The sequence below is a fragment of the Gymnodraco acuticeps genome, unplaced genomic scaffold (assembly GCF_902827175.1).
Source record: "Gymnodraco acuticeps unplaced genomic scaffold, fGymAcu1.1, whole genome shotgun sequence".
NCBI lineage: Eukaryota > Metazoa > Chordata > Actinopteri > Perciformes > Bathydraconidae > Gymnodraco > Gymnodraco acuticeps.
The window spans coordinates 1742369-1757453 of record NW_022990341.1 but is presented as its reverse complement, the minus strand read 5'-3'; the positions used below and the strand labels follow the sequence as shown (position 1 = coordinate 1757453).

General features: G+C 38.3%; 1 protein-coding gene across 2 annotated transcripts; it reads left to right on the top strand.

Annotated features, from left to right (window-relative positions):
* Window positions 1-10426: 10426 nt before the first annotated feature.
* On the top strand, window positions 10427-14885 carry LOC117550898 (cytochrome b-c1 complex subunit 6, mitochondrial). 2 transcript variants are annotated; one of them, XM_034223472.1, is made up of 4 exons: window positions 10427-10581; window positions 10869-10913; window positions 13260-13421; window positions 14657-14885. In XM_034223472.1, exons 1-4 carry the CDS (start codon window positions 10537-10539, stop codon window positions 14687-14689), a joined length of 285 nt encoding a protein of 94 aa, XP_034079363.1. In that variant the 5' UTR covers window positions 10427-10536; the 3' UTR covers window positions 14690-14885. The 2 variants fall into 2 exon arrangements, with proteins under 2 accessions (XP_034079363.1, XP_034079364.1); XM_034223473.1 differs by having other exon boundaries at window positions 10435-10581; window positions 10872-10913.
* The last annotated feature ends 200 nt before the right edge of the window (window positions 14886-15085 follow it).

The following is a 15085-nucleotide window of genomic DNA, read 5'->3' as shown; positions in this document are numbered from 1 at the left end:
TAAATGTATAGTTTGCATTTCTGTTGGTGTCATAGTGTTTTATATGACATTTCTACCATTTTTAATCAATTAAAGAATCACAGTCCCATTAAATTGTCAAATGGTGTAACCACAAAACATGACAAGTATTAAATAATTCACCCTCCTAGAAGTTATGTAAGTATACTGATGAAAATAATTTATTTATTATGAAATATCATCTCAAAGTATATTTAAAATATTGTATTTCTAAACTTAGATAATATCGTTTTTTGTTGTACTGAGCAAGTCAGTATGCCGTAGACATTACTATTTTCTCTCTATTCTTGGGTCAGTTGGTTTTAAATAATTTTAAATTTCATTTTTTCAGTGTAGAAGAGTGCTAGAATCATATTCATAGTAACTTTTTTGTGCCATATCAGTTTTTTTATAAGAAACATTGGTTACGCCTGTAGAGGAAACTTCTGTGTAGCATGCAGTGGAGTCACCGACTCAGGAAGGAGACACGGGAAGAGTCGGAGCTTTGAGGTCAAACCACTGTGATTTATTTGGAGTTGGTACCAGAGTATTCACATCACAAATCCAAGAGTCAGAGGTTCTGACTCCACGGTAGAGTTGCCACGTCAATTCTGGAGAGCCTCTCTCTTGCCAGCCCATCTAACTGGTTTCGCAGAGAGTAAACAACATATTTGAGGAGATAGCCTAAACAGTGTGGGAACACAGAGCTACTTGCCTCGGACACTTATGACCTCGAAGATTTTACCTTGGAGTCCACAAATACAGAGAAGGAAGTGTCCCAGTGTACCCACAACACAGACCATCTGTATCCCAGTATTGACCGGTCACAGAATGGGAACAATAACATTATTGGCTAAGCCGCCTGTGTCCTTAAAGAAGGTAAACAGACATCGAGGTTTGTCCTGTATGTTACTAATTGGCGTCTTATGATAATTATTTCCACAACAACGCCAATTGACATTTATCGGTTACACCAACTGACCATACTATCTATACAGAGAATGACAAGCAATTGACACATGAAATTGAATGAAAAATGATTTATTTATTTTTATAAATGTGAATAGTCTAAAATATTTTTTTTCCATAGCACAAAAACAATACTCTTAACAATGAAGAAACGGATTGACCTCTGATTTCAGTACAATCTTTGCTTAGTGTCCAAAAAAATGGCACTTCTGAAGGGAAATGAGTAAGAACAATTCATACCTGTTATTCATCATAGCAACAATCAAATTTAAGACAACAATATTGTAGAGAGAGAGAGAGAGAGAGAGAGAGAGAGAGAGAGAGAGAGAGAGAGAGAGAGAGAGAGAGAGAGAGAGAGAGAGAGAGAGAGATTTTGACAATTTAAACATCCATATCTCAATGAGAAAAGTTCACAAGGATTACACATCCTGGCTTTGAGTCTGGAATTTGTTCCAGTCTTCTGTTGTAAGTTGGGAATGGCGGGAGTTGACAGGCTCTGGCTCGGAGATCATGAAGAGCACATCAGATTCATAGTAGAAGAGGAGGTCGGGTGGGTGGGGCCAGGTGAAAACATTCCTTGCACTCAGTTGTTTCATGCAGCTCACCTCTATCTCATCGCCCACAACCTGAACGATTTGCCCCACAAAAGGCTTACCCTCATAATTCACAACAATGAATTTGCCTCTCTGATTCAGCCTGGGTGGTTCTGGGACTTCTGACACATTTCTGAAGTCTACGGTCGACGGATTGTAACATTTGCAAATGGCTGCTGGTCTCGAACAGAAGCATGAAATGTCTCTGTACAGAATTGTGGCTGGCTTTGTGGAGATGACTTGATGCAGCTTCATGGCGTTTCTCCTTTGGCGTTTCATTTTATTTTTTTTAACTGTGTCTTTCTTACCCGACAGCATGCGGCTATTTTCATCTCTACAGAGAAAGCCGACAACCCTCTCCTTTTTCTCCTCTGCAATTTTCTTTTTGTCTCTCTTCGTGTTTCTCACACTTACTTCCTTTCCTTTATTCACTTTGAGCTTATCAACTTTCCGCTGCAGCTTTTTTGCCTTCATTCTTTCACTCTTAAGTTCCTTCTTTATTTTGATGAGCTCAAACCTTAGCTTTTCCCTTTCCTTCAGCACTGCTTTATGTTTGCTGGTACTTTTCTGCACTGCCCTCACAGGAGTTGAGGATGCCTGTGGTCTCTCTAAACTTGGCTGCACATAGTCATGATCAGCAGCAACCACTATGGGCTCTGGAGGGCCAATAAGCTGGTCATCTTCTATTGAATTCAGTGAGGGAGGAGTAAGGTTCAAAACTTCAGCAAGCACCCTTTTCTTCTCTCTGTACTGCCTCTGATACTGCTTCCACTTTTTCCTCATCTGCACCTGTTTTTCCCTGGACAGATCTGCGACTGGGATGTTTGTGATCTTTCCCTGTCTCTTTCTCCTTTGATAGCTAAGAGAAAAGATGAATACAACTGTTAGTCCCATGTCCAGAGCCTTAATTCATCTTCCATCTTAACTTCACATCTCTCACTAAAACTACCCTTTTAGGAGATCTACATCACTGATATTTTTGCTTTCTCATGAAGCGTGTGTGTGTGTGTGTGTTTATGTAGTGTACCTTTGCCCTCTTTTAGCGAGGTAATTTGCCCTTGCAGCAGGATCCGCATTAACCCGCGCTCTGTGGCGAGCCACTTTTTCTTTACTTGTAAGAGGCATCTATTAGAAGAAGAGAGAGTTTGTTGTTTGCATACACACACAAGTTTCCATCTACATACTGCTTGCTTACATGCATTATTCTATAGAAATGTGAAACAAAAAAAGATTTGATTTATAGATTTTAAAGTTCTTTTAGACTATATTTCAAGCTGCACATCCTATTATCATTTTAACAATAACAACAATAATCATTTTGAAGTTATTCTTATTATTATTATTAAAAATAATAATAATAATAATAATAATAAACTTACAAAAGAAGAACTATTGTCCATACATTGATCAAATTACTCTCATGAAGGAAGAGGTCAAATGGAGTAACCCGGTTACACCACTGGACATTTCAAATTTAAACCAACATTTGCAGGCATTATTGTGGACGACTATGTAAACACTTGAGCTTGATTTAAATATTTAAAACTATTTTTCATATTCATTTGAATATTTTATGATCATCTATGTTTATTAACATTTTACTGAGGTCATACCATTTGACATGTATTCTAATCATACTTGACCTTGACCTGAAAATGCTTTTTTTTGTCACATTTTAGAGAGAGTTACTAACCTTGACTTGTGGCAGTTGGAGTCTTCAGGGGTCCTTCTGTTTGACATCACATTATGTCACATGATCTTCTGGCTCAAAATTTTCAAAATGGCTCCAAAAAGGGTGGTTACACCACTAGACATACCAGAAGTTTGACTTAGCAGACATGATTCCCCATGTTAATTGAAATATTCAGAACTGCTGTGTCTCTATTATTATTTGGTATTAAAAAATACTTGTTTAAGATTATGCCAATGTATTTCAGAGGCTGTTTAGAACATTATTACACATTTTTTCAACAATTTATATTCTTGGTACTGCATTTTTATGGTTACACCATTTAGACAATATTGCCCCTTATTCTCTCAATATTATCTCAAAACGTAACAAAATCAGGTATTTTAAGATATGGGCCCAAAGAAAATTATATTTTAAAGTAAATTATAACTTTATTGTGAAATGTTCACATTTTTTAAGTTATTCAAACCTCAGGGACAGAAAAAAATGAGTGGCACGTCTTTCACCCTGGTGCAGCTCAGGGTCGTCTGTGTTACTGAGCAGAGATATTATTGCAGTATCATCAGAGTACTTAATGATTAATTGATTTGGTGTGTTGGTATGACAATCATCAGTGTAGAGAGTAAAGAGCACAGCTGAACTCACGCAGCCCTGGGGGGCCCCTACATTGGTTGTGATGGCAGATGACAGGGTTTTGTTAACCTTCACAAGTTGCTCTCTACTGGTGAGGAAAGCAGCATACCAGTAAATCAGGTATGGATTTACTTCCATTTTGGCAATTTTTGACACCAAGATGTCTGCTTGTATTGTGTTGAATGCTGATGAGAAGTCTAGGAAGAGGTCTCTTGCATAAGTGTTACGTTTGTCTAAATGTTTAGTGATTATGTGAACCAAAGTGGCCACAGCATTTTCCGTACCGCACCCTTGTTTATAGGCAAATTGGTATGGATCAAATTTGTCTTGTGTTGTACTGATAAGGAATCGGAGCAGAATTATTTCTAGTGATTTCATAATCACTGATGTGAGGGCTATTGGTCTGTAGTCCTTATGTTCTTTTGGGCATGGCATTTTGGGCAGCGGTTTGATGTGGGAAGTTTTCCATGACAGAGGGATGGTGTGCGTGTCAACGCTGAGCTTCTGAATTAGCAACGAGCGAAAAATGCTAACGAAAATTCACTCACAAAACCTTATTATTTATCTTTGTTGCACATCCAACTCATCGTTTCACATCGTGAGGTGACACAGAATCGAAGGGTACCCTCATTATCACTCAATTATACGAACTCGTGGAGATAATAACAAGAACAGACATCAAAACATGTGGCGCTAGGTAGCTAAAAACGCTAACATGGCTCACCTGTGTCGTAGTCTGGTCAAAAGTGGTCTTCAATGGCATTAAAACGATAAAAACGCTGCTAAAGTTAATCCATAGGTTAATCCAATGTGTCTGTGTCCCTTTGAAATTATTTCTGATAATCCATAAACAATAAACCTGCGTTTCCGTTTCTAGAAGTCAGAGCTACAGACAGCTTCACTCTAGTGCAAAACTGTGTACGCGAAACCCACACCTTTTTGTTTTAGACTGTGTGTGAGTGGGGAGATTCCCCTTCGATTCTATTGGCTCTAACGGTCAGAAAGAGATGTCAATCACCAAAATCGACCAATGGGTTCCAAAGAAACGGTAAAACCCCCATTTCCACCCAAATCACCTCAGAGGTGGAGTTTTTTTTGCTAAACCTCTCTAAAAAGGTCAAATGTCACTTGTTTTGCATCAATCTTGATACAGGGTACTTATTATATGTTGTACTTTGGATTCCTAAAGCTTTTAGTCTACCTTACCATCATCCAAGGGTAGTTTTCCCTATAAGTAAAAAATAAATTTTGGACGGACACTATAATATACAGTTTTTTACTATGTTCAATCTGAATTTTCTTTAAAATAAAAAACATCTATATTGATTCTGACTCTTCTACATCCAACTCACAGGTTTATCATTACTTTGAGAAAAAAGATTAATAATTTAACCCTTTTAGAAGGGAAGATATGGTCATTTGTTCTGGGAATGTCATTTTCGAGCCTGAGACCTGAAAAACAGGCTCAGGGCTAAACAGGTTAAATATTTACCTCACTAACATGTGTTGAACAACAGTGTTTCCAACAACAGGAGAACACCTGGCTGCCACAAAACTGTTCCAACAAAGCTGGGACAACAATCTTTCTCTTCTTGCAAGTCACTTACTCGTAGAATTATAATATGGAATTTACAACATTTTATAAAATCGTTCAGTGTATGCCCAGCTTTAGGGGACTGTTTCTGGACAGTGGTGTCTGTGGTGTCCCTGACTTCGAAGCAGTACTCTTCTTACCACGCGATGGCAGGAATGAGCATAATTTTGGTCAAGAGGAAGTTCACAATCCACGTTTGTCTGGCAGACGTTTGTGACTTCAAAATAAAACACATCAAATCCCCATCCACCATCAACACAGTAATTTAGTGGGAATGTGGGTTGGAGAAATGTCTTGTATAAAGAAATTAAGAATTAATTCAACCTATGGGGGACGCCCATAAATGATTAATATTGATAACATATGAATAATATATAAATAAATAATAATCAAAACATTAATAATAAACTAATACAAAAACTTATAGTTAAAAAAAATAATACAAATGTGTAATAAATACATACAAAATAATAATAACACATTCATTAAAAATAATTATAATAAAACAATTATGATAAAAAACACAATAAATAAATATAAATTAAATATATACTGTCCTTTACTATATTTAGTTATTTTTATTTTAACATTTTTATTTGAATGTTTTATTCAATATGCTCCTTAGATATCTTTTTATTTTTATTTGTTTCATTATGTTCTCCTTATAGCTTTGTGAAGCACCTTGAGATGACGCTGTTTTTAAAGTGTGCTATATAAATCAAATGTATTAGTATTATTATTATATACAAAAACAATCAAATAATAATTCGAAAAATAATAACAGGGAGACAAATGCATGAAATTAAACAAATGCTATTATAATTATAATAATGATTATAATGAAATAAATAAATAATAATATAATAGATCATACAATCATACAAACTAACTTAAAAAAACGATATAAAGATATTTAATATTAAAAAAAAGTTTTTACTAAAACAAAAAAAACAAGGTAATGAAAATATGAATTAAATACACTTTTAAAAAAAAACCTTGATGCAAAAGCCTTTATACCTTAAACAGATGTTATTAGGGCAGTAAAACCACCACTTTTCTTCTTGGACAAAGTGAACTTAAATGTAGAAATATAGAAAATATAATAGAATTGGAGGGATGAAACCCTCTTTAATGGTCTCACATGCAGAGCACACAGCACACACAGTGACATTTGTTCTCTGCATTTAACCCATAGTACCAGGAGCAGGGCCGGCCCTAGACTTTTGGGGGCCCTAAGCGAGCTTTGGCTTGCCCCCCCCCCTCACTCTAGCGCGTTCTCACTACACACAACACGGAACCAACTTTTGTCTTATGATGTCAGCATAAGCACACATATTGTATAAATAAGCATGTAAACACCGTGGACCTAACCTCCTCTAGGGGGGTCCTCACCTCCTCTAGGGGGGTCCGGGGGCATGCTCCCCCGGGAAGATTTTTTTTTAAATATTGAAGTTAAAAGCATCAATCTGGTGCACTTTGAGAGCAAAATGAAGAGATCTATGGATACCTCTCTCAACACCCATATGAAACAGAACTATAAACAGATTTTTCTTTATGGATATTTTACAAATCACTTAAACTGTATTCTTGTTTTGTCATATAGTATTTCACAACTGTTTTTCATTTATTCTCTCTGGCTGTCCATCTCATAATGTTCACATAGAAACTAGCTGTCAATAGGAATATCATTCAGAAGAATTATAATTTCTTGCAAAAATCTGTCACAAAAAGAGGTTGCACATTTAAATTCAGATGTTGTTATGGCAACGTCAGTGGCCAAACAGCCACATTTACTGCTGCAAATACGTTCAAACATGCTGTTGACACGTAAAGCAGTGCCAACTATGCCACCATTTCAGCTGACTTTTTCTCAGAAATACTGTCACATAACATCCATATATTTCAGTGCTAGGTTGATGCTTAGCTAAGCTAACTATGAAACACTTTAACTGACAGGACTCAGTATCAACTGTGTACTGTAAGGTAGCTTCTAGCTTCATGTCGAACAGTAAGTCAACATTTCCCAGAGAGCTTTCTTTGAAATCACCACGTAATGCTAAAAAACATTACATTTAGATTGTATGACAAAGTGTTTATTTAATATATCTGGCTAGCTATAGCTACTTGCTAATGGTTTAGCTTACCCCCGCGATTCAAAGTAACGTCAACGTAGCTGTAATTTATGCTTTGCTTACATGTTCGCATAACTTGGAAGTTTACTGACATTTACATACCTTGTTTACCTGGCTCAAGTGGTGGCTCTGGGGTTGTTGTGTGAGCCACCACTTGAGAATTGTCGTCTTTTTTAAGAAAATGTTTTCTTATGTCCATCTTCAAAAACTCTGAGTCCGACTGACAGTTTATTTTAAACATTGTCACAGCTCACAGGATAGGTACCTGTCAGCCAATAAGACAGATGTTTATTTCCATTGAACTCTCTGGTTGGTCTGAGGCCTGTACTACGAAGCTGGTTCAACCTAACCTGGATATGTTTGAGTTAGCCGGTTGGCCTAATCCAAAACATACGCGCTCTCGCTAAACTGCACTACGACGCTGGTTATCAAGTGGATCGCTCAAGCCAGCCGTGTCCTATCTAGTTAGGTGCACGTTCACATGAAAGGGGTGGTATTTGGAGCATTTGACCAATCACAAACATGGACAAGCGTACTGACAGCGCAGCGTCATACTTCCTGAATGAAAAGTCAACTATATAATTAGACAAATATGAAGACGTTAAACTTTAAACATCCATGACTTAAAGGTGGGGTAGGTAAGTTTCAGAAACCGGCTCGAGATACACTTTTTGTTATATTCCATAGAATGCTCTTAACATCCCGATAGCAATGAATATCTGAAGTGCTTTGACAAAAAATCCATAAAAAACATTTCATCTGTGGAAGCCGTAATACTGTAAAAAGTACAACCAATCCGTTTAGCCGGCCCGGTTAAACGGATTGGATTGCCGCCCTGTCTGTCAGCCTTCCATCTCGTGCACGCACAAATGTATCTCGTGCCCTCATTGGGCGTGCCGTCATTGGGCGTGCATTGCAGCAGTACTTCAATGACTCGCCAGCAACAGGCGGCCACTTTCACCAGTCTGCTGACGTCATGTGCGCGTTCATGTGTGTTGGAGGAGGTGCTCTGTAAGGAAGTCTGAAGGAAGGGGTGGATTCTTTTCGGCTGTGTACTTTCAAATTGTAGTGCACTCGAGCCGGTTTCTGAAACTTACCTACCCCACCTTTAAACACTTTATCCAGGATAAAAGCCACATAGTTGCACCTGCAAGCTGGTAAAAGAAAAAGTGTTTGAATGCGTACATTAACAGGTTTATGATATCACTGCCCCGTCTAAGACACGAGTGAATCTGACTTTAATTACATTTGTCTCGAGTGTTTCGTCAACTTAATGTGTTGCTTAAAATAATACTTCTGCATACAGTATGTGACACTGTGAGTGTTGCACGGCCAGATACGGCTCAGCTGACTCAGATAAGGAAATATATGATACATTATGATGTGATATGCCGCGGACTGTACTTAATGTTACTCTGATCCGGTTACTTATGTTGTGGCAGATATTTAAGTAAGCTTTCTTAACGCTAATGTTATAATAGTCAGATTGCTCTGAAGATGGGAGGTGATATTCTATTAATGTTCACGTTCACACAGTCGGTGATTTTTGCCGGCCGTCTTTCCTGCAACGGCAGTTTAAACTGTATTTCCTTTCTCCTGTAATATGACTTGATAGCTTTAAACTCCGCACACTGAGCTCTGATTGGTCAGCACTCAGCAGGCAGTGCTTTCACTGAGTTGAGCTCTTAGCCTGCAACCTAACCTGGTCCCGACCAGGTTAGCCGCACAGCATAAGTTACCATGGAGATCTAGCCTGCTAAAAAAAGAACCAGCTTCGTAGGACCGGAAACCCCGTGTTTTCCCTGAAGTTAGCCGGCCAAGCGAAAATCCTGCTTCGTAGTATTGGTGTCTTGCCTCTGTTGCATTCACTGAACACGGGAAATTACATTCCTGCCGTCCTCTCTAGTGTCACGATGAGGTTCAGGTAAAGCACGGTTAATGTATTATATTATTGACTCAATAATATAATACATTACTTTGAGAGTAGGCAATCTAGGCATATTAACATAATAAATTAAACATACTTATCACGGCGATGGTGTACTGAGACTTATATATTTTTTTTAAAACACTTTTTTTTTTTTTTGCTAGGGGGCCCCTTAGTGGCTGTGGGGCCCTAAGTGGCCGCTTATGTCGCTTAATGGGTCGAGCCGGCTCTGACCAGGAGTCTAGTACTAGGAGCAGTGGGCAGCTATTGTACAAAGCAATGGGAGTGGGGGGGGGGGGGTTGTCCGGTGCCTTGCTCAAGGGCACCACGGAAGGGCAGGAGGTGAACTGGGACCTCTCCAAGTACCAATCCACACTCCATATTTAGGTCTGGTCGGGGACTTGAACCGGCGACCCTACGGCTCACAGTCCAAGCCCCTACTGACTGAGCCGGACAAATATATTAAAGATATATAATAATGTGTGTTCTGTTTTATTCTCAACTTTATGAATTTATTTATTCATTTGTTTCCATATTTATTTATTATTTGATGTATTTATTCATGTATTTATTTATTTATTCGTCTATTTATTTATTCCTGTATTTATTCATTTATTGCCGTATTTATTTATGTATTCATGTTTTTATTCATACATTTATGTATTTACATATATGTCATGTTCCGTCCTCCATATAGGTGAGAGCTTGAGCTCCTCAGCAAGCTCAGTGGAGGAAGGTACTTTTACTTGTAACAGAGTATTCCTACACTCTGGTACTTGTACTTTTACCTAAGTACAAGATCTGAGTACTTCTCCCTCCTCTGAACACGACGGAAAACCAAGTTTATGGATTATTACAGGAAATATATTTTGAAAATCCGACAACCGGAAACTGTGTGGCTAATTTCTGCTAACTTGTCAGCTAACCGCTCTGCTCGTGTGACCTGCTGTGTCCTCTGTAACTCTGACAGCCGGTCATTTAAGGACAACAACATCAAAACCATGGTTTTTGAGGAGAAGATGATCATGAACGGAGAGCCCGAGGATGTTAGTACCTTTGACAGAATTAACACAGCTCTGCCATGCCATGTTAGAAACGTCTGGTAATATTAGCTAGCAGGCTAATAACTAAGCTGTATCAACACTTAGCTTGTGTTAACATTAGCCAACTTTAACATTCAATCCTCGTCCAGAAACATGAATATGCTTATTATTAATGCAGCAGAATCGTTGTAGTTAGTGGTTGATGAATGTGTAGTTCATGATAACATTAATAATTGTCTGAAGGCTGGAAGTGAGTTATGTGATTGATTTGGTCATTATATCTGTTTCAGGAGGAAGAAGAAGAAGAAGAAGAAGAAGAGGAGGAAGACATGGTGGTATGTTGTCAAAATACATTATAGCTGCTCTCTGTATAAAGATCAGCACAAGCCTTTTATCACATGTCTTGCATTCTTTTCGTTTGACTTGATATATTTGATCATTAATTTGGAAGGAGTAAGGGTAACAACAATAACTCATTGACAAACGTAAGAAACACAAAGGTGTGTTTAAAGAAAAAAGTGTTCAAGCTGTCGACAATGTTTAGAGCTCCTGTTCTCCCTCTTACATGACTAACAATAAACAGACACTGGGTCACATCAGGACTTCTCCTGTGCCACCCCCCCTTTTCTGATAAAAACAAGGATCATTCAACCCTTTCGGTTTTACACTATAAAAACACGGATCAAACACTTTCCCAATAAGGGACAGATCACAATATCCTCTTGAGACCCAGAAAGAAAAAGGTTTCAAATTCCCTTTTTTTTTTAGATCACACAAGTCTTGAGGGTGGTATTAACATAATGACTAACACAAACTAAAACATATATATTTTTATTTTTGTTTTATTGTGTGTCCTTTGTAGAGGGCATCGGGTGTTAATTATGCAAAGCATAGTATACAAACAACATTAACATACAAGTACATTTGGACAACATTAGAGCACAACAACTCAATGCAACACATACTGAGCCCTCTTTTGTAGTACTCCATCCTTTTTTGAAATGCAGAGATACACTTGAGGCACTTGATGTATGTTTCCCCACTGCATCCGTCTGCCATGAACCCTACAGAAACCCATGTGTTAGTTTTGGCCCATAGTAGACTCCATTTGTGTCGTGTAAAATGGGGGAAATAAAAAGTTAGCAAATCCCCATGTCCTCCTCAGAGGATATTCATAAAAACATTTAGTTTTAGGTCAAATCATGATTACACTGCTCTGAAACTCATTACACTAACTCCTAAGATGTTCCCTTACTATAATTAATTAAAAATATTGACCTCACAACACTGGTAATTACAAAATTACAAACTTACCATTTCTCTTTCTATAAATAGTGCTTGTGTTGATGGATGCCATTTTGAAATACAATGAAATTCTCTTTTTCAAAGCCACACCCCCACATATGTCATATGTTTGAAAAGCCCAGGATGTCCTCTGTAGAGTACAATTGGAGTTAATGCTGTGGCATGTATAACCTCAAAGTAATGGACCAAAAACCAATGTGCACCACAGAGGACAAAAATGAATGGGTGGGTCTCGAGACAACTGTTATTCAATTAGTTCCACCATGGCTATATTTAAACATTTAAATCACCTACACATTTATTATTACAGCGATATGACATGTGGGTGAAGCTGTCAAAGCGCGTTAGCTTGATCTATGTGTCTCCATTCACATATATTTTAATGGTAGAGCTTTATTTAGGTCTTAATGTGTGCACATGTAAAAATGTGTCTTTGACTGTATGTATATACACATTTGCACACATATTTGTATATATTTATATACATTTGTTTTTTATATTCGGGATTGTGGGAAACGGTATGTCGATCTCTGTCTGTACACACAAACTGGAAGATCGGCAATAAAGTTCACTTTGACTGCTGTGTCTTCACAGATCTCATTAAAAAGCTGCAGCTGATTCAGAGCGCCGCTGCTCGAGTCCTCACTAATACTAAAATAGTGGATCACATCAGTCCAGTTCTGAAGTCTTTACACTGGCTTCCAGTCTACCAAATAATGTATTTTAAAGTACTATTGCTGGTTTATAAAGCACTGAATGGTTTAGGACCAAATTATATTAACGATCTCCAGCAGAAGTATGAACCTTCCAGGAGTCTCAGGTCTTCTGGGACGGGTCTGCTCTCTGTTACAAGAGTCAGAACTAAACATGGCGAAGCAGCGTTTAGTTTTTATGCCCCGACTATCTGGAACAAACTCCCTGAATCGTGCAGGTCCGCTGCAACTGTTAATACTTTAAAATCAAGACTAAAAACATATATTTTTGATGCTGCATTTGAGTGAGGTGTTCCTATTCACACTGCAGTATGGCTTTTATTCATGTATTTTGTACCTGTTGTGTTTATTTTATCATCTTTGCTTTTTAAATGCCTGTTTTTTTAAAATGCCATTTTATAATGTGCTTCTACTGTATTTATTCTTAAATGTCTTTTATTTTATTTTGTAAAGCACTTTGGGTTGCCGTGTGCTGAAAGGTGCTATATAAATAAACTCGCCTTGCCTTTGACTTGACACTGATGCTGCCCTTGTCACACCATTGTAAACTCTCTCCACAAACCGTTATAGCTCTAGTGTAAAACTGATCATCTACTGAATTCCTGTCCTTTTGAAGGGCACTAATCGAGGTACATATTCTTATTTCTGAGTATTCTGTTTCAGGACCCTCTTGAAACAATGCGGCTGAAGTGTGCAGAGACGGAGCACTGCGTCCACACTCAGGAGCGTCTGGAGGACTGTGAGACCAGGGTGGGCTCCCGGTCCTCCACGGCGGAGGATTGCACCGAGGAGCTGTTTGACTTCCTGCATGCTCGGGACCACTGTGTAAGTTTAAAACAAAATACAACACCAGGAATCCAAGGTTCAGGAGGTGCTTTTTATTAGTCATGCAATAACTTGGCATACATTAATAATGTCAGCAGGGGGCATCAAAGCTCCATTAAAATAGGCCCCTGTTAAGCTCTGTCATTCAGATCAGCCACTAATCAGGATCAGTACCTATCAATATCTTTATTAGTCCCACAGAGGGGAAATGTACATTGTTACAGCAGAAAAGAGCCAAAGCATGCATAAAAAAAGTTACACATTTTACAAAAATACACACCGTGTAACAGTTCTGAGGATTTAGCAGCCAGGTATATATTGCACAGTTTTTAACGGCATATATATTGCACGCCACATATTGCACATCGTTGCTATTTAACAACAAGAGGTGTTAATAGGCGCTTTCACACCGGAGTACTTTTCCCCCTGAACTAAGCCGATAGGGGGGGATTTGGTTTCACACCAAAAAGGATCTGGGCCTAGTCCCTAGTTCGCGCAAACCTTTTCACCCCCAGGTAGAGAGAGCGTGGGACACGACGTGTTCCGTAGTATTCGCATATCTGGAACACATACAAAGGCACAAAAACAATCCTACATTAGCTCTACATAACTCCACAAATCCTACATTAGATAGTATGAATAATTGTGATTTACTGAACTTACCATTGCTGTTCTTAGGGCGTGAAAACGCTCATCGTCCTCAGCCATCCTACGGCGAAACATGGCCATAGCGCGTGCATTCCGTCGTCCAATCCTTTTCTTAAGGCTTCTTAACCGCCTTCGATTCTGAACTAGCATTGCTATTGCATTCGACTGGTGGCTCCACATTTGTGTCAAATCCCTAGTTGGCTGAAATAAATCAGTTACCTAGCTGTATAACATGATGAGCACAAAAAAGACAACTTCAGTCAACTCCATCATGTCTGAGGAAGATGAACAGACGCCTTATGTACGGGCAGTATACGCCGTGAAGTTGTATGCGGCCTGTCAGTAAATGTAAAACGGCTAAGTACTGTGTGTGTGTGTGTGTGTGTGTGTGTGTGTGTGTGAAATGTGACTTGCATCACAGCAGCTCCATGTCCAACACCAACATAGATGGGAAATGTGTGCCATATGTTACTAGCTGTCATTTTAAAGCAAAATTGTGTTTAACTTGCAACATTAATTGCACTTTTTTCTGCTTTTAACTGTATGTTGTATTTTTGTATTAATGAATTCCCTCATGTCCTCTTTAGGTGTCACACAAACTGTTCCACTCGGTGAAATGAAGTCCTACCTGACTGATATATTCTTCAATTATTGTATTGTGAAGAGAACATGGTTTTAAAATATCCATATGTGGATCTGCTGTATGTTGAAAATTAAAATGTAAACTATAATGTATCTGCTTTTGTGAATAAACAGAATATTTAACAAGGTAGTCTGAGTCAAAATGTCAATAAAGTGGACGACATGAAAACCTTATCTCGGTGTCAAAGGTTTGTCATATAACACTAAGCTTTGGGTAATTTATTCTTTTAAAGCTAAATCAAAGTAATCTGTAAAATATTAAGCCATAAATGTGCTTTTATCGTCTTCTGTACACATCACTATTGGCTTAGAGCCTAGACCAGGGGTGCCCAACCAGTCGATCGCGGGGAGATTCCCAGTCGATCGCGAGATGT